This window comes from Grampus griseus (genome assembly GCF_964374135.1).
Source record: "Grampus griseus genome assembly, chromosome: 2".
Classification (NCBI taxonomy): domain Eukaryota; kingdom Metazoa; phylum Chordata; class Mammalia; order Artiodactyla; family Delphinidae; genus Grampus; species Grampus griseus.
This window is the reverse complement of record NC_139018.1, coordinates 135961558-135988349: the sequence shown is the minus strand read 5'-3', so window position 1 is coordinate 135988349 and position 26792 is coordinate 135961558. Positions and strand designations below refer to the sequence as shown.

The 26792-nt window shown below is 42.8% G+C and overlaps 1 protein-coding gene across 3 annotated transcripts in view; it reads right to left on the bottom strand.

Annotated features, from left to right (window-relative positions):
* Positions 1-26792, bottom strand: part of AGBL1 (AGBL carboxypeptidase 1) — a 775280-nt gene that overhangs the window by 611706 nt on the left and 136782 nt on the right. For all 3 annotated transcript variants that reach the window (XM_082681486.1, XM_082681485.1, XM_082681484.1), the window contains exon 6: positions 20617-20654. In XM_082681486.1, coding sequence (XP_082537612.1) covers positions 20617-20654 — 38 coding nt within the window. The remainder of the gene's footprint in view (positions 1-20616; positions 20655-26792) is intronic.

Sequence of the window (26792 nt, the reverse complement as noted above, 5' to 3'; positions counted from 1 at the left end):
TATAACATTCTCAAATAGTTCAGAAAAAGGATAATAGTGTGTGGGGAGAGAGAAGAAAGGAGGTGGGGGGAATCCACGGGATTTCCATTCCTCTTTCCTAAGCTTCAGTAGACTTGGGATATTGTCATTTGGGTTGAGCAAACTATGAGGCTTAGGTTGGAAAGGAGAGGACCCTGAGTAACAGACATAATGTCAGGAAGGCTGCCATGTGTAACAGATGCGTTGGGTGTTTTACCTAAAGAGAACGGAAGCCAGATCATCAAGGGGTTGGCTCCGTCCAGGAAGGGAACTCCTCAGGCTCAAGGCTACCCAAGAAGGAGCTGGTCTCTATGTGGTAATGAGCAACGTGGCACCAAAAATATCCAGAAAGAGGTTGGAAGTCCATCCAGCAGGGATGTGAGGACAGGGCTTCCTTACATCTGACAGGGAGCTGTAGTAGCATGCTCTTACAGTTCCCTTCCCCTCTTTCACACCATGACTACCCCTTGTTAGTTGAATGACCCTGCGTGAGACCTCCCATGAGACCCCTCTGTTGGGTGAATGATTTCTTCATTTTTCCATTATGAAGAAAGAAAGGGGGAAGAATGGTCCAAGATACCTCTCTCAAGAGTCCACATATACCACTTTTCATGTTAAACTCCTCTGCCTACAGGGTTGGCGGACAGACCAGTTCAGGTCTACCCAGTAGATGGGGAGATAGATACTCTCTGGATCCTGGTCCTCTCTACCCCTGTGGACTAGGTACCCCGAAGAACTCTAACAGGGTGACTCTCCGGAACAAACGCCCACATCTTGCAGCTCTGCCCTCTCACGACTGCATTTCTCCATTATCCATACTGTTCACGCTGGTTTATGAGACAATCTATGTTTCTGGCAGAGCATGTGAGAGAGAGATCCCCTGAGCTGTAACTGGATAAGCAAAATTTCAGCTCCAAGTCAGACTTTTTCCTAAGACCATAAAAGTACGCGTGAGTGAAACGATAACATGGAAATTCAGTGCTTTATTCCAGAAGGGTTTTATCATAATATTAATGGAATTCTCCTTTTCTTCCACTTGTTTGTCAAATTCTAAATTGTCAGGCTTGACTGAGCCCCACTGAAATTTTTGACCCATTTATGCAGTTGGTTTTATTTTTTTCCCACTTTTTACAACATCTCATTCAGCGATGACCCTAAATTGAGAGCCATGAGCTTTATTCACTCCATGATGTGATTGTGGAAGGTTGAAATCACCTTCATTACCTCCTTTAATGAATTATTCTTTCGTATCAAAAATATTTCTCTCCTCGGCTGGTCCCGGCCACAAAGCACTGGACTTCTTTACTACCTACATGAGGTTCCAGCCTATCCAATATCTGATGTTTAAAAGAAAGTTGAGGATTAGGTAGGAGGTATTAAAGGAAACTATTGCCTGCTGAAAAGAAGACAGAATGGCAAAAACAGTGCATGGAGGTCGCATGGGCAGTGGGAGGTTAACTTCTGTCTTTTATCTATGTTAAGGGTATGAGACTAATAATGTGTTATCCTCATGACTTGCATCTCCCACTTCTGGGGGAGGGGGAGGGAGATAACGAGAAAAAAGTCTTTAATTGTCTGAGAGAAAAATCCCTTATCAGATCCCAATGATTTTATTCACCATTTTCTGTTAATCTTCAACAAGCTGTCATGTTTACTAACATCGAAAATAGCTACACCTCCTCCCCCAACCCCTACCCTAAATCAGTCAATCTTTCTCCGTGAACGGCTTGGGAGTTTTGCAGAAGTCAATATGCGCCTGAAACCCGACAAGAGATCCATCAAGCTGAACAAATGTAGAGGGGAGCCGAAGAATGAAATGAGGGTCACCGGGATCTGCAACTTGCAAGAGTTTGAGAAGATCTGAGGGGAGGACAGTGCTTCTCTCTGGGAGGCCACATAGGAAGGAGAAGATGTGGGGTTTCATACATTCCTTTGGGTGAGCTCAGGGTTTGGAGGCCAGAGAAGATCCCCAGACCAGCCGTACTACTTTAGTCTGTTCGTGTCAATGGCTTCTTCCTAAGATTTCCTTGGAAAAAGAGTTCCTGTTCCTTAATTTTTTAAAAAAATTTCCGAAACAGATTGGTTTATGTTAAACTGGTTGGAGGATGGGGTGGAATGGACAGAGAGGACTTCTGAGGACCTTTAATTTAACAGCTCACCTCCACCCCCTTCTCCATCCAAAGGCGCTCTCCATGTCCCCTTGTCTCCATCAGCCCCTCCCTGGCAGCCTCCTGCTGAAGTTCTTATCTGGCCAGTTTTCCTGTGGCAAATCTGCATCCTTGTCCTCTCCAATTTATCCTCTTAAGTTCTACTCTTTCTACCTGCCTTTCCAGATTTTATCCTCCTGAAGTCATATTTGTAGCTAATTCTCAATCTAAAATGTGATCTTGTGCTCTCCTTATTTTTACCCCAGGTATTTCTTCACAGAGGTTCGAATGTTTTCTTTAGTGCAGACCCCACTGATGCAGCAGATTTTTACATTCATGAAGAAAGAATAAAAAAATGAAGGGAATATGCCAAGATATCAATAGTACTTATGAGGGAGGAAAATATTGATGATTCTATTTGCTTTGGATTTTAGACTAGACTTAGACTTTTTTGTAGTTTTTAATCTCCACATCCTCTGCAATGAACTTTGACAATCAAGAAGAAAAAAGACAGGTTACCCTTTGACAGGAAGTCCGTAGTCTATAGGCCATGCCATGTTGTAAATGCTTGTGGGCAGGACAAGCAGTCCCCAGGTTGCCATAGGAACCAATTCACTTTACCCCATCCCTTTTGAAAGTGAATTACCTACCTTGCCCCTGAAGGTATTTGAGAGCATGATCATCTCTATAAAGATGTTTGTCTTTTAACAGGAAAGCCCAGACACCTTCAAGACTCAAAGACTGGATTTCTCATGGGGAATTTCCAGCCCCATGACAGGTTGGTGGAGAAGTGCTTGGTGACCCAGATTATAATACCTGCAAGCAACCCAACGCTTTGCCACTTTTATTGGGCAAAACCAGAGGAAATTTCCATGATTGCTCTTTGTTTCCCATATCTGAGAATTTCATCACCCCTTTTAGAGTAAAGAGATAGCTTAAAGTGGAGGAAAAGTGGGAACCTGCAGCAGAGGAATGAGCTGGATGCTTTCACAACCACAGCTCTAGGAATGAGACATACAAATTTGTGCAGACCTCCAAACTCATCTTTACTATCCTTGTGTACCCTTCACTGCCTTGCTGGGCAGACCCTTCAGCTGTCAGCTTTCTTTCTGGAGTCCTTGCACAAGGCTGTGACCTCCACTGCTTTCTAGCTGTGTGACCTTGAGCATGTTACTTCACAGCTCTTGTCACTAAGTCTTTATCTAAAAAACAAACAAACAAAACAGATAACAGTCCCTTCCTTGTGGAACTGTTGAGAAAATTAAATGAGATAATATATATAAAGTAGATAGCTCATGCCTGGAACGTAATAAGCACTCAATACCTGTTGCCTATTATAATTGCCATCATCAACATGATAGGCATCATCTATTTACTATTCCAACTCCGCCTCTGTAATTTTGGACAACAAACCGCCAAATGTTCAGGACATGAACAGATTCCTTTGGACAGCCTCACGCAAGAATAGGAGCGCTTGGATCACATAGTTGTTGATCTGCATTTTGGCTCTATCATTTATCAGCTGTGTAACCTTGTTTAAGTTACTAAGTCTTTCTGGACTACATGTCCATCATCTGCAAATATTAAAGCAAGATAAAAGAAAGATAACTAAAGCATCACCCTTACAAGTCCATTATAAGGAATGAATGCATAGCGTAGCAGCTGGCATCAAGTATGTGCTCAATAAATGATAATCCCTTCCCCATAAGGATGACATTCAAACTTCAAATTCACTTCACTATTGAGAACAGCACAAGGAAAAGTTTCAAAATAAGTAAAATTTATAACCACAGTCCTTCAATCCCCATGTAATGTAATCGATTTCTCATCCCAAATGCCCACACATCTTACATAGCTGCCTATCTGTCCTTAGACACCCCAAACATACATACCGAGGACCATTCCCCCACGTTATCCCAGGAGCCCTTACAGACAATGTCCATAATGTAGAACTTTTTAGTTCCCCTCTCTGACCAACTTTACCCGAGTTGGGTCCCATTACACTAAAGCTTTTTTAGAAGACTGGGTAGTGCTGTAAGATCCTCTTGATTGACAATGGTTAAGTGTTTAATAACTCACCCTTGCTTTTGATAAGCACATACACGAGTAAGAATAAATACAAGGATTCGAGGTTCTCATCATTCTTAAGAACAGAAATCATCTTCAGCCACATAGCATAGTAGGACATTACTATTCAAAGAAATTCTTGCCCAGGAAGATTAAATAGTTTTATTAAACAGATTTATTTCCTTCTGTTTCAGGAACTTCATGAAAATTCATTCATATGAACTATTGACAATTCAGCTAACCCTTCTCAGGACTGTGGCCCCCTTCTCATAAGAGAAGACCTCTCAGCTGGGCTTATCAAACATCCCTCCCCGAGGTTTGCCTCCAAACCCTCTCCTCACTGGATCCCCCAACTGAGCAATTATATCACAAACACTGCCTGATCTTCATCAGGACTCCACATGCAAATACCCACCTGGAGCCACAGCACTCGCACCGTATAATATCCCACCCTAGAAATCCCCCTTTGGAGACATTACTACAACCAAGATAACGGTGACCTTAACTACAGCAAACAATCCACTGGCCTCTGCAACAGTGCTCTTTTCAGGGAGTCAATTTAGAAGACGTTCCTAGACAAAGCAGGCTTTTACCAAGACTTCTAAATCATATTACATGAACAATAAGCTGCCTGTTTTGCCACTGTAACACCAGTTACAATTACTGAGTATTTATTTACTGAATGTTTCCTATGTGCTCAGCATTGGGCTAATCATTTTACATGATCATCTCATTTATCTCATGGAAATGCTTGAAGATAAGCATTATTTGCCTCCTCTTACAAATGAAGACACAGAGGCTGAGAGAAGTTAAATAACTTAGTCAAGTCCTGAGAGCTTATAAATGGCACGTGGAGAATTCAAATGGAATCCCCCATCTGCCTCCAAAGCTGACATCCCACATCATTATCCCCAGGGCTGGTCTGTAGAGATTACAGTGTTTTGCATTCAGATAAAGACCTTTAACAGTTACCAGGAGAACCAGCTTCTTGAGGAGGGTTTCCAAAAGGCTGAAGGAGATGGAGTCCGCGGAACAGCTGAGGTGCTTGCGGGGCGCGGCTTTCAGCCAAATCGAACCTGGCACGGTCCCTCCGGCCAGTCGCCCTCCTCTGTCTTTTCTGCTCCCTCCCAGGCCCCTAAATTGTGGCGAAAGTCGATTTTTAACAGGAGACTCAAGGTTTAAAGAGCCAAGGGCTTCCCTGGTGGCGCAGTGGTTGAGAATCCGCCTGCCAATGCAGGGGACACGGGTTCGAGCCCTGGTCTGGGAAGATCCCACATGCCGCGGAGCAACTGGGCCCGTGAGCCACAGCTACTGAGCCTGCGCGTCCGGAGCCTGTGAGCCACAACTACTGAGCCTGCGCGTCTGGAGCCTGTGCTCCCCAACAAGGGAGGCCGCGATAGTGAGAGGCCCGCGTACTGCGATGAAGAGTGGCCCCCGCTCGCTGCAACTAGAGAAAGCCCTCGCACAGAAACGAAGACCCAAAGCAGCCAAAAATTAATTAATTAATTAATTTAAAAAAATAAATAAAGAGCCAAATTAACAGCCGATGGTGCTTCGGCTCCCTAGAGGAGATGTTCAGGACCCCTCCTGACGCCCGGCAGGGACCCCTGAGGCCAGCCCGGAAGTCAGCCCCAGTACGTGGGCGCAGGGCTGCCAAGGCGGAGTCCGCTCTCAGCCTCTCCCCGGCAGCTGCTTCACGCTCCTCACAAAGGAGAAGCCCCGCTGTATGTACCTAAACATAGCTAATCTTAATGTCATCAGTAATGGAAATTACACTCCATTATCATTAGCTCAAATAAGAATAATGATATGGAATTAGCTTGCAGGTATTTTTTTCTCTTTGTAAAACAGATACTTTTCAGTAAACTTGGCTCTAAAGTAAATTTGGTTTCAAGCCAATCTTGTTTTCCCATTGACTGCCTTTTGAAAATGAAAGAAGCTTTTCCTAAGCTTCAGAAAGAGTGGCTAAGAAGGGTGCGAAACCATCCTTCACAGCATTGTTTTAAATCTAGACTCACCTACTGTTGGCTGGGTTTTTTTTTAATCACCAACTGCTTCTAATACCTTTCCACAGATACATTCCCAAGCCATAGAAGTTTCTCCACTCTTGAGAAAGCCTCAGAAGCCATATCTGCCTCTCCCTCCACACACCCAGCTCTTCCTCTGGTCCTTGGAGAGTACCATGTCCAAGGTGTTAAGCTGCAATGCTACAGGGGAAGGGACCACTAACAAATGGGGACATACTCCAGACCAGAACCCCCTGCCACTTCCCTGCATCCCATATGATGAATCAATCTCACCTTGTACTTTATCAATTCTAAGGCATATATTTTTTCACATTTTAGCATTTCCAGAATTAAGATGCTTCTTACCGATGATGATGTTTCAATGACAACTGGCAGCATTTTTTCGCTCTTTGTGGCACATAAAAATTGGAGCATCTTATAGTCAATGACATCCTAGATTTGAGGAAGCAGGATTAATTTTTCAATATTTAGTTTGAGAATTCTCTAAAAGGAGCTTGTTCCCAGCAAGAAATGATCACTTGAGAGGTTTGCTCCGCGTATGGGAATAAGCAGAGACAGTTTGTCCTGAAAGCCAGATCTTGCTGTGGCTAGGTATGCAGTGAATTATCAGCTAAAACCATACTCATACCCTCTAAACTCCAGGAACCACCATTCACTCATTCAACAAACACACTTAACAACTACTACGGGCTAGTATGTGCCAGGCAGTATTGTAAGCACTGGGGATATTAGAGCAGGAAATGAGATGCATAAAGTCTCTACTCTTAGGGGCTTGCATTCCCATGGGGGAGCTGGGGAGACCCTCAGATCCAAATAGGTGCATGCACACACACACACACACACACACACACACACACACACACACACACACAAATTAGGTAACTTCAGACAACGACGAGTGCTACAGTGAAAATCAAATAATGATTCTAGAGGGACTGGTGGGGCTGCTACTTTAGATTGGGTGGCTGGGGCAACTTTTTGAGGAGGGGGCATTAGCACTGAAACCGGAATGTAGGAAAGAATCAGCCTGCAGAGATGAGGGGACAGAAAATTCTAGAAATCTGGAGAGCAGAGCAAGTAGAAAAGCCCAAATTTGGTGAGTACAAATAATAAAAAGCCTGGAAGCTAAAGCCAGGTGAAGAAAGTGAGGGGAGAGCAGTAGGGCAGAGATCAGAATGCGGGACCCCCACCGCTTTGACATTCATCACAGTGGTTTGTGCAAAATCAGGTGGACAGGGGGCGGGCGGATATGTTGGTCAGATTTTCTCACTCTCCTTTTTGTTATTTGTTTTTGACATCTCTGCAAGAAAGCCCTTAGGAATGATCATCTTTGCCTGGACCTAAAATTTCCCAGGAGTTTTCCTATCCATCCAGAGTTTTCTTTTGAGTCTAGATTCTTGGTCGAAAAAGAAGCACCTGCTAAGCCCTAAGAGGAGCCCCAGTCCCTTCTGGGTCATTGTAGGTAACCTTCGTCCTAGTTTCATTTTGCCATTTCCACTGTCTACTCATCAGAAGGCAACACTTAAAGAAGAAAGCCAGGATTTATACCTGGAAGAAGAAAGACAGAGCACTTCCCCACCTGCCTTTCTCCGTCAATGGATGAGGGAGACACCTGTCTGTCAGTGGCGTTGCCTGCTTCTGGCCAGAGTACAGACAAGCAGCGTGGACTACAGGAAAACAAATCTGCACGTGCAAACATCACGTGCAAATCGGTTCACACTGCATTATGCTTCCAGGCCTTGAGCATGCGCAGAGCAAGGTAAAGGGCTCAGCCCCTGTGCTCCTGGCCTGCTGCCCTTTGGCCTGATGTCATCCAGTAGCACAGCACTGAAAAGTCCCGAAGCAAGCGTGAGCCTTGCGCGTCCTCGTTTAACTCCACTCCTATCCCCCGTGGTCCTTCCAGTGCCCCTTCCCTACCGCCTGGAATGTGCCGGCAGCAGCCTCCTACTTGGCCCCCATGCCTCCCCTCCACTGCCCAACACATCTTATTAAAATGCACACTCAGATGCTGTCATCCTCTACTCAAAAATGTAACAGCTCAGGGAAATCCAGAAGATCTGTGGATGCCAACAGGGGCCTAATGTTCTCTGGGTCTCCTTGTATGGGCGTAGCAGTTGCCAGGCAGTCTGTGTGTCCCTGGGATTACGGGGAGGGGCTAAGGAAGAGGCTGAGCGGGGTCTCTGACCCCTGCTGCCACCAGAGCAGCTCCACCATCAGCTGTTTACATGCAATGGCTCTGCCAAGGTTTTCATTTAAAATTTAATACCTAAAATTTATTTCTTTAAAGTAAAAATACAAGATTTGAAACCCTCTGGTAGTGAAATGAAGGTATGGATTTCAGTCCCATTGTGCCAAGGACACATCATGCAATCTTGGGCAAGTCAGCCAACCTCTCTGAACCTCAATGTTTTGTAGAACAGTTTCCCAGCCTGGAACTATGGACATCTGAGGCCGAATATTATGTCGTAGGGTCGGGGGCAGCTGACCTGTGCATTGTAGGATATTTAGCAGCATCCTGCCCTCTACCCACATGATGCCAGGAGCACCCACACCCCCTGCAGATGTAGCAACCAAAAATGTCTCCAGACCTTGTTAAATGTTCTCTTGGGACAAAATCACTCATGTTGAGAACTGCTGCTCTAGAAGAGTTAAATATTTACCTGTCTTGCAGGACTGCGGTAAGCATTAAATGAGATAATATATGAAAAAGTGCTCTGCAGACTGCTATTATTAGAAGTCTGTAGGAAGCATCTGACTTACATCCTGACATAAACAAATAATTGTACAGTCAATCCTGAATGGGATGAGGAAGCTACTGTGCACTTTCAGAGCTCTGAGATGTTTATCTTTTTGTCTATCTCTTTAAATCTTTGTGATACCTTATCTTTGTCAATCCATAGCCAGTCATTCATTATGCCAGGGTGACACAAATTCTAAAATCCAGAACATTTAGAGCTCAGCAATCCTGGATGTTAACCCCTGATTCCCCAGAATGAAAACAAAATATGTAAGTGTGTGTGGATCAACCTTCTAGAGAGTAAGAGGTTTGAGCTTTTAGCAAACACACACGAACTGCACACATGAGCCTGAGCTTCCTTGAACACATTCACACTGTTGTCAAAGCAACATCATGGCCCAGACCTATAGGCAGATAGATAATCAGGCCAGAGGGAAAGCCCTAGAGATAGAACCAGGTCTTTAGGGCCAGAAAACAGGATAGCCTGGTTAAAACACAGCAGCCTGCTTAGTTGTGAGAAGCAGGATTGGCTGCAACCTTATTACAACAATGTTTTTTTGCAGACAACAGTTTATGTCAAGCAAGGAAAACACACCACCACCATCCACAGTTCTTTTAGACCCCGTGTGGGTGCCTGGGAACATCCTGGCCATCTCGGGAAGGTAGTGCACCATCTTGCCTATACTAACAACCATTGTAATTTCCACCGGAAGCTGACCCTTCTCATTTAATTAGGTCCAGTTTAATTGTTTAATCAGGCCTCTTAATCCCAAGAGACTCAAAAGTTACTTGACTAAGGCTCAAGGATGAAGATGACAATTTTGCATCTCTCTCTGAGTCAAACTTGACTAGCTCTTCCTTAGGACCACCACACAGTAAAAACGAGCACGTGTTCCAAACCTCCTAAAGGATGCATCAGCCCGTCTTTAAGTTATAATCTCTGAAAATTTACTGAGTTCTGAAAGTGTCCCATGAGAATATTTATTACAGAGGTTTTCAAACTTGATTCTTTCGAGCCCTGAGTAACTTCCATGGAAGTTTCTCAGCATCAATCACGAGCCAGGGAAAGAAGAGGTGAAAAGGGAAAGGCCAGGCTGTGATTCACTGGGGTCTCCCACTTCTGCTCCCGTTTCATCTGCTTTAGATGTGTCATCTCCTCAGAAGATTTCTTTAAAAAAAAAAAAAAAGTTTCTTCTACTAAAGCACCCTCAAACCACTCAACTTGCACAGCCCTCCCAGTCTTGGAAAACCACACTGAAGTCAAGTACAATGACAAAGAACTAATTTCAGGTCCCATGCCCATCAGCCAAGTCCAGGTTTCCTGACTCCATGTGGAAGGTGAGACTCATCCTTGAAATAGGAAGATTTTCTGCTCTGAAGACAGTCACAACTGAGTTTGAATTTCAGCTCTCCACTTACCATTCATGGGATCTTGGGAAAAAAACATTAACCTCTCCTAACTACAACTTCCTTGTATGTAAAATGGGAATATAACGTGCCTGGCAAGTGCCAGTGCTCTGTAATTAATAGTTATGATCATTATTCCCTGAAGGTACTCTAATAAACAATAATTCTCTTATCACTCCCCACCTTCCTGCCCTCTTCCTTGAGGGATCGCAGAGAACAGTTCATGAAACATATTATCAAATGGGATGTGGGATGCCTGTGAACCATGGGAAGGCAGATGGGCATCTTCCTTAAGTCGTGCCTTTGGCCTTGGAAGCAAAGGTGAGGAAGATACAGGTTATCACAAGGGTTCAGGGGAGATGGGGAAAAGTAACTGCAGGATTCTCTGCTCTCTACCAGAGGCAGCCCTCAAAAAAGCTGCGCGAGATGCGAGATACTCCCCACCCTCGGTAAGTCCCTCTCAATCCCGCTAACCTCACTGGGAGTGCAACAAATTCCAGCAACTTTTCCAACACCGGGCTTGGGCTCCGCTCACCCTGCCTCCTCCCAGCTCCCTTAAATAATGGCTGAGCGAATGCCTCCGGGACCATCTTCAGCTAATTTCCTTCAAGACATGCAAGCTGCTAACGCTGGGAAGCACAGATAGTGTGGAATGGCAAATATGGCCAAAATTAGATTAAAATAACCTCCTGATAAACAAATTACTCACCGAAAATAAATATTGGACTAGCGCGGCCAAGATAACTAGAAGAACAGCACCACCACATGGCAGGAAGAGGAAGTACATGAGCTGCGGTCTGTGGCCAGGGACGATCAGTCCCCCCAACTCGGGGGCCTGACAAAGCCAGCTGGGAAAGGGAACGAGCAGCTGTAATCCTTCCCGGCCCTGTTCCCTTCTCCTGTCACTCACCCCGTCATTCATCAGCCTCGCCTGATGCTCGGCCTCACAGCAGAGACTCTGGCCCTTCGCACAGCCACGTTGGTGTGTTGGGCACCTCTCACTGGGTCCCCTTCAGATGCTTGTATGGGATGGACAGTGTGACGCTCTTTTCTAAACTAAATGACAGATGCTCCCACCACACACACACACACACACACACACACACACACACACACACACACACAAATCCTTCTAATACTTAGAAAGTATTTATTTAGCTTCCTTTCAGATTTTGATCTTATCTTCTTTGGGCTAAATACACCTACCCTTGTTCATCTCTCCTTGGTATGCACAGAGCTCAGGTCCCAGGGTCTACAGCAGGTAAGCTCTGTAGCCCAACGTCTCCAGGCCTCAGTTCCTACACCTGTGAAATGGTGATGATGATCCCCCCTTACTAGGCACGTACATGCAGTGGTATATACAGTGGCTGACACACTAAGCAGTCGATAAATGGTACACGTCTGTGCTGTCATTTCAATCCCACCGTGTGACGAATGTAGTTTGCTAGTCTGCATTCATACAAGGTTGATCACAGTAGTCCATCCCAGTGTGACAAATGCAAAAATCTAGCAATATTACTTGAAGCAGATTTCTGGATCATCACAGAAATATAGGGCTTGCTTCTCCAGAAGTTATGATGGCAGAAAGGACGTCGGGTCTATAATCACACCACAGTTTGATTCTTTCTGGGGACAGAAATTGGGCTGGCCTCTTCATTAAGGCATATCGAAAGCAAATGTATGAGGCTTAAGTCACGAAACTGGAATCCTTCTTTAGTTAACATTAGTGTGTTAGAGGTTCTCTGGGTACAGCTCAATGTGAGGTGTGCGGTCTATGATAGGGACCCCAGTGCCCATGGAGGTAGACCCTGCAGGGAAAATACGTGCATACGTACACAAAAATGCATACACACAAACACATATGCAAAAATATAGGACTCACTGATTACAGTATAGTTAGTTCTTAGTTATAGTTAGTATATTTATAGTTAGTATAAATATAGTGAAAAGGTTTAATTGGAAACCTAACCCTGGGCAGAGATGGGGGGTTGTCAATACCCTTGACAGAGACATTTGTGCTGAGACAAAAGAAAGAACCAGTGTTAGCTGGACAGGAAACCTTCCTTCCAAGTCTCAGAGATCTAGGTGGGTCACTCCCTCTCTCTGGTCCTCAGTTTCCCTGTATGAAAATGCAAAGAGGGGTGGATAAGACCATCAGTTTTCTGGGATCTAGACAACAATTTGTATTTTAGTCATCAAACTCACTAAGAGACTAGATCTTAATTATTTCAACCACTAAAAAGAAATGATAATTATGTGACGTGACAGAGGTGCAAATTATTGCTATAATAGCAATACAGCAATATAGATGTAGCAAATCTATAATGTAATCTATAATGTAAATCTATAACATAAATGTGTTACATTTACACAATGTTAAGTGTCAAATATATTTCAATTTTTAGAAAGGTTAGTAGTTTTCTGAGTTCTCAGGGAGCGCTATATTTTTGTGAACGTGTCTCAGGGCCACCTTAGGGGAGAATCATTGGGAAATGGACAGACAGGGCTCTGAGTTCTCTACTCAAAAAAAAAAAATGTTTGAACACCACTGCACTAAGCAACCTCGAAGGTCTTTTCCAGCTCTAATGGTCTGACTCCATGGCCCTCATCTGGAAACTGAAGGGGAAACACTCCGTGGGCAGAATCCTGGGGCACCAGGCGTGTCCAGGCAGCCTGGGAAGCCAGGAGGACAGATTTCAGGCCCCATGGGAACACAGATCGTACATGTGAGCCCTGTGAAGTCTGTGCCACCCTGCGGCTACTGGTGTATGTCAGAAGTTCAAAGGAATCACACTGCCAACCATCCGAAAACATTGATACCATTCTGAGAACTCCTCAGAGCTCCTAGAATTCCTACAAAAGCCTCAGTTGGGGTTTTTCAAACATGGCCCCTTCTCTGACATTTTGCTGTAGAGCAACTATCTGGCCACCAAGTCCTCCAGTCCCTACACTGCTGATTGCCAGGCCATAGTAGAGGACCGTTGAGAGCTTGAGGTGTCTGTCCATAATCAGAACTCCAGGCGCCAGAAGTCCCCTCCTTCCTATACCCCCGCTAGCAACAGGCTGCGCTGTCCCCATGAGCCAGCCGGGCAGAGCTTACCGAGGAAGAGACCAGAGAACCTCCTCTTCCTGCCAAACTTCCCACTAGCTCCCTTGCACCTCTCCCTCCCTTCTTTCTTCTCTGTCTCTGTCCCTTTGCTAACTTACTTTCCCATTCCCAGCACCCTCCCCATTGCCCCAACTTATGCAAGCTCCCAGACTTCTCTGAATGCTAATGCTGAAGTTGGAGAGTGGTCTGAAGTAGACCCATCATACCCTTATTAAGATGTGGGGCCTGAACCAGAAAGTGCTTCAGGTCTTTCCTTGTTGCGAGAATGTGACCTTTTTTTTTTTTTTTTTTTTTTTGCAGTACGCGGGCCTCTCACTCTTGTGGCCTCTCCCTCTCCCGTTGCGGAGCACAGGCTCCAACGCGCAGGCCCAGCAGCCATGGCTCACGGGCCCAGTCACTCCGCGGCATGTGGGATCTTCCCGGACCGGGGCACGAACCCGTGTCCCCTGCCTCGGCAGGCGGACTCTCAACCACTGCGCCACCAGGGAAGCCCGAGAGTGTGACCTTTAAAGCTGGGCAGCAAGGTTACTACCAAGGCGTTACATGAAGATTCATCCCTGGAGCCAGTACAGATCAGGCAGAATCCCATGGTGCACACTCATTCCAAGCACCACTGCCAGGCCACCACTTCTCCAAACTGCATTTATACCTAATGCTCACAAAAGGGTGTTAGGGAGCAGAAAGAAAGAGGGAGAGGTGGAGAGACCAATGAGAAAGGAGAAGAAGATGAGGGAAAAAAAAAAAAGGGAGAAGAGACACAGAAGTCCAGGTAGAGACACAGATAAAAGAGAGAAAGGCAAGTGGATGCAGACAGAAAAAGGGACAAGGGCACATGGATGGACCTAGAGATTATCATACTAAGTGAAATGAGTCAGAAAGAGAAAGACAGATACCATATGAGATCACTTATATGTGGAATCTAAAATATGACACAAATGCTGTATAGCACAGGGAACTCGACTCGATACTCTGTAATGACCTATATGGGAAAAGAATCTAAAAAAAAGTGGATATATGTATAACTGATTCACTTTGCTGTACAGCAGAAACTAACACAACACTGTAAATCAATGATAGTCCAATAAAAATTTTAAAAATAAATAAACTAGACATAACTTGGCTTAAAAATAAAATAAAATATGAAATAAAAACAGACTCACGGATATAGAGAACAGACTTGTGGTTACCAAGGAGGAGGGGCATTGGGGGAGGGATGGACTGGGAGTTTGGGGTTAGTAGATGCAGATTATTATATATAGGATGGATAAACAATAAGGTCCTACTGTATTACACAGGGAACTCTATTCAATATCCTGGGATAAACGATAATGCAAAGGAATAAATAAAAGAATGTATATATGTGTATAACTGAGTCACTTTGCTGTACACCAGAAATTAACACATTGTAAATCAACTATACTTCAATAAAGAAATAAATTTTTTTTTAAAAAAAGGGACAGGGGCAAAGGACCATGTCTTATTTTTATTAATTAGAGAAAAAATTGCCTGCAATAGAAGCATTATTTATTAATCAAAGCCTTATTAAGTTTTGGTAATAAAAAGCTAAGTGTTTTTGTGCAGGATAGAGCATAAAAGGGCAAAGATTTCAATACAGGAAAATTTAGTGTTTGCACATGCGTAGATAGAGAGAGGGGAACTGATACAGTAAAAGTATGGAATGTGGATTAGACCATTCTAGCCCACATCCATACAAAAAGGACCCTTGAATGAGCAATTACTTTAATATTTAGGATTCTAAATTTCGGAAATAATTGGAAAAGAGGCCTAGGACTTCCAAGGCTTTATTTTGCATGCTGTTCCTCGGAAAAGGAAAGAGATGAGAGCTGTCTTTTGGTTCGTTTCTCTCTGTCCGCCATCTACCTTTCCTACATTGGCTTCTCATGCAATAGCTACTTGATGGAAGAAAGGGCTGAGACAAAATAACAAAATTGTTCTAATGCAACCTGGTGCTCTTTCCCTTTCTTTCTGTTGTTATGGTGGGCAGCTCCAAGGCTCCCAGATCCCTCAGCCCTGCTCTCCCTGTTACTGGTGAGGATTTCCTCCCACCACCCACTACGTCATAGGGCCTTGTTGACCTAAGATTCACAAGCCCACCCATGTTTACTGCCCCCAAGGTAGTAGATATGTCCTTCTGGCTCTATTTCAACTGGGGAATGTTCTCCTTTTGTAATGCAATTATAGAGATATACTAAAATGGCCAACTTTTATACTGATATCAAGGCCAGAATAATCACCAGCTAAAAAGAGTTTGCTTTCAGGAGATAAAGGTTCACATAAATATTCCCAGATATCACTGCCAGATGGTGAGGCCTTGAATTTTAGACAGAAACTGACTTCCTGCATTTAGGTTCAGTGGACACAAACTCATCTGGGATGTAAATTGACAGACATTCGATGTCAAGTCTTACTTATACATGAAGGAATTTGAAGGCAACTAGAGAATTCCATGACACTCATCTCCCCCACAGCAACCCCAGCCTAAGTGCAGTGGTACCATCCATACCCAGACCTTACATGCCACACAATACTTTGGTTAAGCTGGTAGAACACAGATGGCAACTGCTCCTCCCCAAATCCATGAAAGACTTTGCTATTTAAACACAGCACTCTTGAACTTTCCTACATTGTTTGTGGGAACTGGTGCAGCCACTGTGGAAAACAGTATGGAGGTTTCTCAAAAAGCTAAAAATAGAACTACCATATGACCCAGCTATTCCATTCCTGGTGTATATCCAAGAAGAAAACAAAACACTAATTCAAAAAGATACATGCATCCCAATGTTCATAGCAGCATTATTTATGATTGCCAAGATATGGAAGCAACCTAAGTGTCCATCAACAGATGAATGGATAAAGAAGATGTGGTATATACATATACAATGGAATACTATGCAGCCATAAAAAAGAATGAAAATTTGCCATTTGCAGCAACTTGTATGGACTTGGAGGGCATTATGCTAAATGAATAAGTCAGACAGAGAAAGACAAATACTGTATGCTATCACTTATATGTGGAATCTAAAAAAAAAATACAACAAACTAGTGAATACAAAAACAAAGAAGCAGACTCACAGATATAGAGAACATACTAGTGGTTACCAGTAGGGAGAGGGAAATGGGGAGGGGCAGTATAGGGGTATGAGATTAAGAGGTACAAACTTTTAGGTATAAAATAATCTACAAAGATATATTGTACAACACAGGGAATATAGCCAATATTTCATAATAACTATAAATGGAGTATAACCTTTAAAAATTGTGACTCACTATATTGTATACCTGTGACTTGCATAATACTGTACATCAACTATACTTCAATAAAAAATAAATTTAAAGAAGAAACAACAGCCCTCTTGCCTGCTGAGCTCAAATATGATCTCAGAATCCTTCTACCCACACATGGGAGCTGGCACTTGCAATGGAACTTTCTGCTGTCCTTGTTCTAAGATCCTCTAGATGTCGAGAACCTGCTCCCTCCCAAGTAACTTCTGCATGTTCATAAAGACTTTCTGCCATCGTATTCTTACTTCATGTGAACCCACAGGAATGACACCAGTGCTGGGGAATTTAAGATCAATTATGCAAGAAGAGCATTTCTATGAAATACCAATAAAGGTATTTGGGAGGGATCATCTGAAACCCTGAATGAGTGTCAGCTAATGTGTGGTCAAATATGCAACAGTGATTCTCAGAAGGAGGCAATTTTGACATCCCAGGGGACAATTAGCAGTGTCTAGAGACAAATCTTAGTCATTATAACTGGCAATGTCACCTGGTGAGAAAAGGCCAGGGATGCTGCTAAACATTCCAAAATGCACAGGACAGGCCTCAACAACTAAGAATTAACCAGTTCACAATGCAAGGGTGTTAAGGTTGAGAAACCCTGATAGACATGAAGGCTGAGTATTTATTGGTAGAAAGAAGAGAAGTTCTCATCCAGCTCTCTTGTGTTAGGATGAACCTGAGACTCAGACAAAAGTCTATGTGGACAGCTCAGCAGAATTAGCAAATAACCGTATACATCCTTCTAATGCGACAATAAAACTTGTTTTATATGTGGAGGATGGCAGGCTATCACTTCCCTGACAGTCTATTTGTATAGTTAAACAGAGAGTAGAACTAATATCATTGGTTCTATGCATGGGTCGTTGGATTCAGTAGTAGAGGGTAGTAGAGGGCGGTATTGCCTTTTTTATACATGTAGATATTATAAATCATTCATTCACTTAAACATTTAGTACACAAATATTTATTTTAGGCTTTTTATTGTGCTGATGCAAGTAATACAACAATCAGCAAAGATGACCCTTGCCCTCAAAAGTTTGCAATCTGCTGGGAGAGATGGGCAACAGCAAATTCAATGCAGCGTAATCAATGTTGTGTTGGGAGAGCCTATGGGAGCATAGAGGAGGGGCATCCAGCCTGGTCTTGGTAGCCAGGGAAAGTGTTTTCAGAGGGAATGAGGTCTGAGCTGAGCTCTGGAGGGAGAGCAGAAGTTAGAAACTCTAAAACTGAACCCCTAGTGCAGTGTTACTCCATTTGCTAAGCACAACTTGCACGTTGGAAACCCAGTTAATGCTCTAAGCCTGAATCAGACAGTATTTGCACTGGCTATTGGTTTCTCCTGGGCCCATACATCATGTTTTACACAGAAATAGTTAATAACTGTCATGTGACTACATTCAGATTTTTACACCTGGTGTATCAGGACACTCAACTCTGAGCTTCAGGGGTGTGTGTGTATGGGTAGAAAAATAAGTCAGCCTTTCTCAGCTAGTGTAAACAGTTCTTTGCAGGAAACTCCTCTCAGCAGGAAGCCACTTTCTCATCACTTTAGCAAAGCTAGATTGTAACTAATTTTTTTTTGTATTTTTATTGGAATATAGTTGATTTACAATGTTGTGTTAGTTTCAGGTGTACAGCAAAGTGAATCAGTTATACATATACATATATCCAATCTATTTTTTAGATTCTTTTCCCATATAGGTCATTACAGATTATTGAGTTCCCTGTGCTATACAGTAGGTCCTTATTAGTTATCTATTTTATGTACAGTAGTGTGTATATGTCAATCCCAATCTCACAATTTATCCCTCCCCAACCCTTTCGCTGCTGGTAACCATAAGTTTGTCTTCTACATCTGTGACTCTATATCACTTTTGTAAATAAGTTCGTTTGCACCATTTAACTAATTTTTAAATCAGGCACCCCAATTCTCTACCATCTCCGGCCCAAGTACACCTTTCAAATCTTTTAATCACACAATACCTTGCCTAACTCATCGGTTCTTTCCATAGATCAAAGAAGTAGAAATGAAGAATGAGTAATTAACAGATGACCAGATCTCTTCCCTAGCTTCCCCGTCAGTAATCTCCCAAACAGACTGTGTGACCAAACTGCATGAACAAGGTAACATCTTAGAGAAAGATCACCAGAAGTCTACAAGCCTGCACACAGTGAGGGATGGTGATGATTCTGACCCCGTATCTCAGTGACTAACTGAGATTACTTCCCTCCTTCCCTTTAAAAGTATCATGGACGAATCTTCAGAGGTGGTTTTGGGGGGAGGCTGAGTCTACCATCTCCCCAGATTGCCAGCATCCTGATTAAAGGCATCTTTCCTTTCTACCAACATTTGCGAGTGTGTAACTGATTTTGTAAGCAGCAAGCAGTGGGACCCCCACCCCCTGCATTTGATAACACTAGCAGGGCTCTGTCCCCATGAAACGTCAGGCCTCTACTGCCAAAGCTGGGCAGGGAGGATACAGGAGAAAGCTACTTTCCCAAGGCACAGCACTCGCCGGCTGGCTTACCCAGCCGTTCTCAGCAACTTTACTTCCTGCAATCCAAGAACTTCCTCACCTTGTTTCCTCAAACACCTGGTGTTATATAATCAGGTGAGCAGACAGAGTGAGCAGGTAAATAATGAAAACCCAGATGCCAAACCTGAGTCAAGTTCAGTATGGAGAATGAACCGTTCTCTCTCTATAACCCGCAGGTAACACTTTCTCCCCCCCTCCTATCTCGAGGGCTTCCTAACCCCTCACTCTTCACTCCCCCAACCTGCTCTAACCACCTTCACTCTCCCTGCAGGTCAGGCAGCTGTGGATAGACTTGTGTACTGTATCAAGTTCCAACAAACCAAATGAATTCAAGCTTCAATTATTTTTTCAGTCTACAAAGGAAAGCACTATGTGATGTGACTCTCTGCACTTAGAGTTGACAGAGATACATGGTTGGGGGAGAAGGTGTTTTGATTTTTATTTATTTATTTGTAAGTTTTATTAAAGTTCACCTATTACCCACATGCCTCGGGCTCCCTATAGAGAAACAAATATCACAATTGAAGCAGCAGGTTTCCAAGATGCCAAATTAAAATAGATGAAGCGGTAAGGAGGGGAAAAAAATAAAAACATTAAGCTGAAACTTCTTCACTCCCAAGTGCATGGTGCCTTCTACTATATTGCACACATGAAATTGACTCCCAATGTAATTAGACCAGAGCTACAAGGCAAACACACAAAAAAATTCTCAAATTATTCAGACTCCCAGAGCTACTCTTTTGCAATCACTCAAGTAACTGAGAAAAGAGGCAAATTTTTAATATAAATTTGTTATCAGCATCTACACTGTCCAAGCAATTCCAACACCCCATCTGCCCAAGAATATAGTCACTAGCTGAGTTGTGAATCAAAGGCAAGAATCATGCTTCCCACCCACTGTCATAAACTTTTCTTCCATAGGACAATCCCACTGGAAACTGCAGTTTATTCCAACAGTCCTTAAAAGCTGCTGGTCCAATTAGAAGGAGCTGGAGAGTTCCTCGGGTCTGCAGTAGACAACATACTCCAGTTAGAGTCAATTGTCTTGGCAGCATTATGAATGGCACCTCCACAGAGAGAGAGGTTAACTCTCTCTTTGCAGCCCCGAGTTAGAGCAGCCGTAATATCCTCCATCTCACCCCAAAGATCCAGGAATGGCTCTATTGCCTTCCAGGTTGAAAATGAGCCATGGAGACAGAAGAGCATCTTTCACTGAACTCAGAGGGGAAAGAAATAACCACGTTTCAAAAGAGGCACTTACTTGATTTCAGCAATGCTGCCAGAACTTCAGTGGCTGCCCTGGGGAAAGAGAAAGAAAAGTGGAAAAGTCAATGTTCAATGGTCTTTTTGTCAGCCCATGGATCCCATAGCTGGTCGTCTCATTGCTGCCACCTAACTGCCCCATTATTAACCAGGTAGCAGGCATTCCATTGATTCTACTGCTGACCATTAAAGGGGCACAAATATAGAAATCACGCTGAGTGAATTGTCTGTCTTGCAAATGGGTCTCTGCTGAAAGGGAGTCCCTTCCTCTTGCCTCCCACCTTCCACCAACTTCCTCACGCTGTGCTCCTTCCAGCCAGAGCTCTGGCAGTCCCTTGATTTATACCTGGAAACCCTGAGGACTCTGGAGAATGGGTCGGGAGGGGGTGAGACTTGGAGGTTGAGTGAGTACAGCAGTGCACTGCGAACTTCTCGAAACACTCACGGCCCTGGGAACACACTAGAAAACATTCACACATTGGAAAGCGAAGCTGGTTCCTTAGGGTAAAAAATGGTTACATTGCATTTTCCTTCCAAATTCATTGTTTTCTTCCATGAAGGAATTTGACAGCCTTTGCAGTGAGGGGAGGCATATAGAATGAAAATGCATTTGGCTCAGGTCTTAGTGACCCTTCAGTCTACTCCCTGAGCCTGGGAAGGTCACACAACGACCCCCTTACAGGGCAGAGGAAAACTTCATAGCACTGAGGACACTGTGGGAGGGAGAATGTGTACTTTTTAAATTAAAGAATTGAAGTATTCTGCACAGCCCTACTAACTTATCCTTAAGGCCTATTAAACAGTGATATGTCCCCAGCACCCTTCTGAGAACTGGGGGAAGAGGCCAAAGAGGCTACATCACCCTTCCAAGATTATACAGACATGTGAGCAGAACTGGGGCCCCAAACCCAGGAATATCACTTCCCATCTTTGCTTCCTCCACATCCATTGTTCTCCAGAATCTCTCTCGGTACTTTCTTTGCCCTGGTCTCTGCCCAGTTGATAAGGGACAATTCTCTTTGCAATATATTATTTACTATTGAGCAACAGAGCTGACAGTAAAAAAAAAACAATAATAACAAAGGAATGAATAAAAATAAACTAAAACAGAAAGTAGGCACTTGAAACCTTACTGCTTCCCATAACCCACGAGGGAATCCTGCAAAGCAGCGGCCTGAAACTCACTGAAGCAAACCCGTGTCTGGGATGACCCCCAGCTCTGTGAGATCCAAACAACCTGCAGTCGTAAAGAAGGCAAGGCTAGTTTTCACCGATAGACTACATCATTTCTCCTTCCCAACGATGATTTCCTCTAATCAACTTTCAGCTTCCTCAGCTATACTCTTTTGTAACACGACATAGTGCTGTTGCAGGAAGGAGGACCTCTTCCAAGGCCCCGAGAAGGGGACCCGTTCTTGTCTAACACTTGGAAATGAATGTCCAAGGAGACAAAGTTGTCTCTTGCTGCGAGACAACTCATGCAAGTGGTTACCATCATGCCTGGCTAAGGCGGGCAGTTTTGGCCAACGGTTCCCTAACAGTGGGGCAACAGTGGATTTAAGAAAGGGCACTTTGAAGGTGCTGCTGGCAGCCCAAGCCAGTGTGGAAAATCTGTGAGCCACAGTGCAGAGGGCCTGGCTTGGGTTGGGAGAAAATGAAAATCAGTACTTTGGGGAAAAGCAGAGTAGCCACATTGAGTTCATCAGAGGAGGTTAGCAGAGAAGAAGGAAACCACAGAAGCAGGAAAATAAAGAATGGGGATGTCCCAAGAAAAATACCTAGCCAGGTCCTTAGATCACAGGTCAGGTCTTAGGGCAACTCTGCATTTCCGACTTGCGTGGCACATTTGTTTGGGCGAGTTCACCATGGAGGTAGGGCTCTGTTAGATAATAGTTTTATAAGGGATACACTGGTGGTGGGGAAGGACAGGTTGCAGGCAGGTCAGTTAGGAGGATCTGAGGTAACAGGGTCTCCAGCCAAAAGAGTGATGTAGAGGAAGAAGGAAGAGAGAGGGGTTAAAGGGAAGTTTAGAGTCTTGCTACTCAAAGCATGGGTCTCCCACCTGCAGCTTCATATTTCCTGAGAGCCAAATAGAAATTCAGACTCTTAAGCCCCATCTCTGGCCTGCTGAATCAGTACATTGATTCTAGCAGATAATTCATACGCATATTAACCTTTGAGAATAACTGGTTTAGAGGACAGTGTCAATCTGGCTCAGTTACTCTTTGATGTTGCGAGGAAGATTCAAGGTGACTCCCAGATCTCAACCCTCTAGAAGGTAGCTAATAGTATGATAACACAATAAATAAACATGAATCCAAACAGTGACATGATATAGCAGAAAAGACATGGTAAGTGTCACATTAGCCAAAGATGGGAGAGAAGCAAGAAGAACTACAATCCTACAGTCTGTGGAACAAAACCCACATTCACTGAAAGATAGACAAGATGAAAAGGCAGAGGGCTATGTATCAGATGAAGGAACAAGATTAAACCCCAGAAAAACAACTAAATGAAGTGGAGATAGGCAACCTTCCAGAAAAACAATTCAGAATCATGATAGTGAAGATGATCCAGGACCTTGGAAAAAGAATGGAGGCAAAGACTGAGAAGATGCAAGAAATGTTTAACAAAGATCTGGAAGAATTAAAGAACAAACAAACAGAGATGAACCATACAATAACTGAAATGAAAACTACAATAGAAGGAATCAATAGCAGAATAACTGAAGCAGAAGAACGAATAAGTGACCTGGAAGACAGAATGGTGGAATTCACTGCCATGGAACAGAATAAAGAAAAAAGAATGAAAAGAAATGAAGACAGCCTAAGAGACCTCTGGCTGTTAACGCAACAACATTCACATTATAGGGGTCCCAGAAGGAGAAAAGAGAGAGAAAGGACCCAAGAAAATATTTGAAGAGATTAGAGTTGAAAACTTCCCTAACATTGGAAAGGAAATAGCCACCCAAGTCCAGGAAGCACAGAGAGTCCCATACAGGATAAACCCAATGAGAAACATGCTGAGACACATAGTAATCAAATTAGCAAAATTAAAGACAAAGACAAATTATTGAAAGCAGCAAGGGAAAAACAGCAAATAACATACAAGAAAACTCCCATAAGATTAACAGCTGATTTCTCAGCAGAAACTCTACAAGCCAGAAGGGAGTGGCATGATATACTTAAAGTGATGAAAGGGAAGAACCTACAACCAAGATTACTCTACCCGGCAAGGATCTCATTCAGATTCGATGGAGAAATCAAAAGCTTTACAGACAAGCAAAAGCTAAGAGAATTCAGCACCACCAAACGAGCTCTACAGCAAATGCTAAAGGAACTTCTCTAAGTGGGAAACACAAGAGAAGAAACGGACCTACAAAAACAAACCCAAAACAATTAAGAAAATGGTCATAGGAAAATACATATCAATAATTACCTGACACGTGAATGGATTAAATACTCCACTAAAAGACACAGGCTTGGGCTTCCCTGGTGGCACAGTGGTTGAGAGTCCGCCTGCCAGTGCAGGGGACACGGGTTTGTGCCCCAGTCTGGGAAGATCCCACATGCCGCAGAGCGGCTAGGCCCGTGAGCCATGGCCGCTGAGCCTGCACGACTGGAGACTGTGCTCCACAACGGTAGAGGCCACAGCAGTGAGAGGCCTGCATACCGCAAAATAAATAAATAAATAAAAAGACACAGGCTTGCTGAATGGATACAAAAATAAGACCCATATATGTGGTGTCTAGAAGAGACCCACTTCAGACCTAGGGACACATACAGACAGAAAGTGAGGGGATGGAAAAGATATTCCATGAAAATGGAAATCAAAAGAAAGCTGGAGTAGCAACAGTCATATCAGGTAAAAGAGACTTTAAAATAAAGAATGTTACAAGAGACAAGGAAGGACACTACATAATGATCAAGGGACCAATCCAAGAAGAAGATATAACAATTATAAATATATATGCACCCAACATAGGAACACCTCAATACAAAAGGCAACTGCTAACAGCTATAAAACAGGAAATTTACAGTAACACAATAATAGTGGGGGACTTTAAGACCTCACTTACACCAATGGACAGATCATCCAAACAGAAAATTAATAAGGAAACACAAGCTTTAAATGAAACAATAGACAGATAGATTTAATTGATATTTATAGGACATTCCATCCAAAAACAGCAGACTACACTTTCTTCTCAAGTGCACATGGAACATTCTCTAGGATAGACCACATCTTGGGTCATGAATCAAGGCTCAGTAAATTTAAGAAAACTGAAATCATATCAAGCATCTTTTCTGACCGAAACACTATAAGATTAGAAACAAATTACAGGGGAAAAAACGTAAAAAACACAAACACATGGAGGCTAAGCAATACGTTACTAAATAACCAAGAGATCACTGAAGAAATCGGAGGAAATCAAACAATACGTAGAGACAAATGACAATGAAAACATGACGATCCAAAACCTATGGGATGCAGCAAAAGCAGTTCTAAGAGGGAAGTTTATAGCTATACAAGCCTACCTCAAGAAACAAGAAAAATCTCAAATAAGCAATCTAACCTTACACCAAAAGGAACTAGAGAAAGAAGAACAAACAAAACCCAAAGTTAGCAGAAAGAAAAAAATCATAAAGATTAGAGCAGAAATAAATGAAATAGAAACAAAGAAAACAATAGCAAAGATCAATAAAACTAAAAGCTGGCTCTTTGAGAAGATAAAAAAAATTGATAAACAATTAGGCAGACTCATCAAGAAAAAGAGGGAGAGGACTCAAATCAATAAAATTAGAAATGAAAAAGGAGAAGTCAACAGACACGCAGAAATACAAAGCATCCTAAGAGACTACTACAAGCAACTCTATGCCAATAAAATGGACAACCTGGAAGAAATGGACAAATTCTTAGAGAGGTAAAACCTTTCAAGACTGAACCAGGAAGAAACAGAAAATATGAACAGACCAATCACAAGTAATGAAATTGAAACTGTGATTAAAAATCTTCCAACCAATAAAAGTCCAGGACCAGATGGCTTCACAGGTGAATTCTATCAAACATTTAGAGAAGAGCTAACACCCATCCTTCCCAAACTCTGCCACAAAACTGCAGAGGAAGGAGCCCTCCCAAACTCATTCTATGAGGCCACCATCACCCTGATATCAAAACCAAAGATACTACAAAAAAAGAAAATTACAGACCAATATCACTGATGAATATACATGCAAAAATCCTCAACAAAATACTATCAAACAGAATCCAACAACACATTAAAAGGATCACACACCATCATCAAGTGGGATTTATCCCAGAGATGCAAGGATTCTTCAATATATGCAAATCAATCAATGTGATACACCTTATTAACAAATTGAAGAATAAAAACCATATGATCATCTCAATAGATGCAGAAAAAGCTTTTGACAAAATTCACCACCCATTTCTGATAAAAACTCTCCAGAAAGTGGGCATGGAGGGAACCCACCTCAACATAATAAAGGCCATATACGACAAACCCACAGCAAACATCATTCTCAATGGTGAAAAACTGAAAGCATTTCTTGTAAGATCAGGAACAAGACAAGGATGTCCACTCTCAACACTATTATTCAACACACTTTTGGAAGTCCTAGCCATGGCAATCAGAGAAGAAAAACAAATAAAAAGAATACAAATTGGAAAATAAGAAATAAAACCGTCACTGTTTGCAGATGACATGATACTATACATAGAGAATCCTAAAGATGCTGCCAGAAAACTACTATTGCTAATCAATGAATTTGGTAAAGTTGCATGATACAAAATTAATGCACAGAAATCTCTTGCATTCCTATACACTAATGATGAAAAATCTGAAAGAGAAATTAAGGGAACACTCCCATTTACCATTTCAACAAAAAGAATAAAAGACCTAGGAATAAACTTACTAGGAGACAAAAGACCTGTATGCAGAAAACTATTAGACACTGATGAAAGAAATTAAAGATGATACCAACAGATGGAGAGATATACCATGTTCTTGGATTGGAATAATCAATATTGTGAAAATGACTATACTACCAAAAGCAATCTACAGATTAAATGCAATCCCTATCAAATTACCAATGGCATTTTTTAGAGAACTAGAACAAAAAAATTTTAAATTTGTATGGAGACACAAAAGAC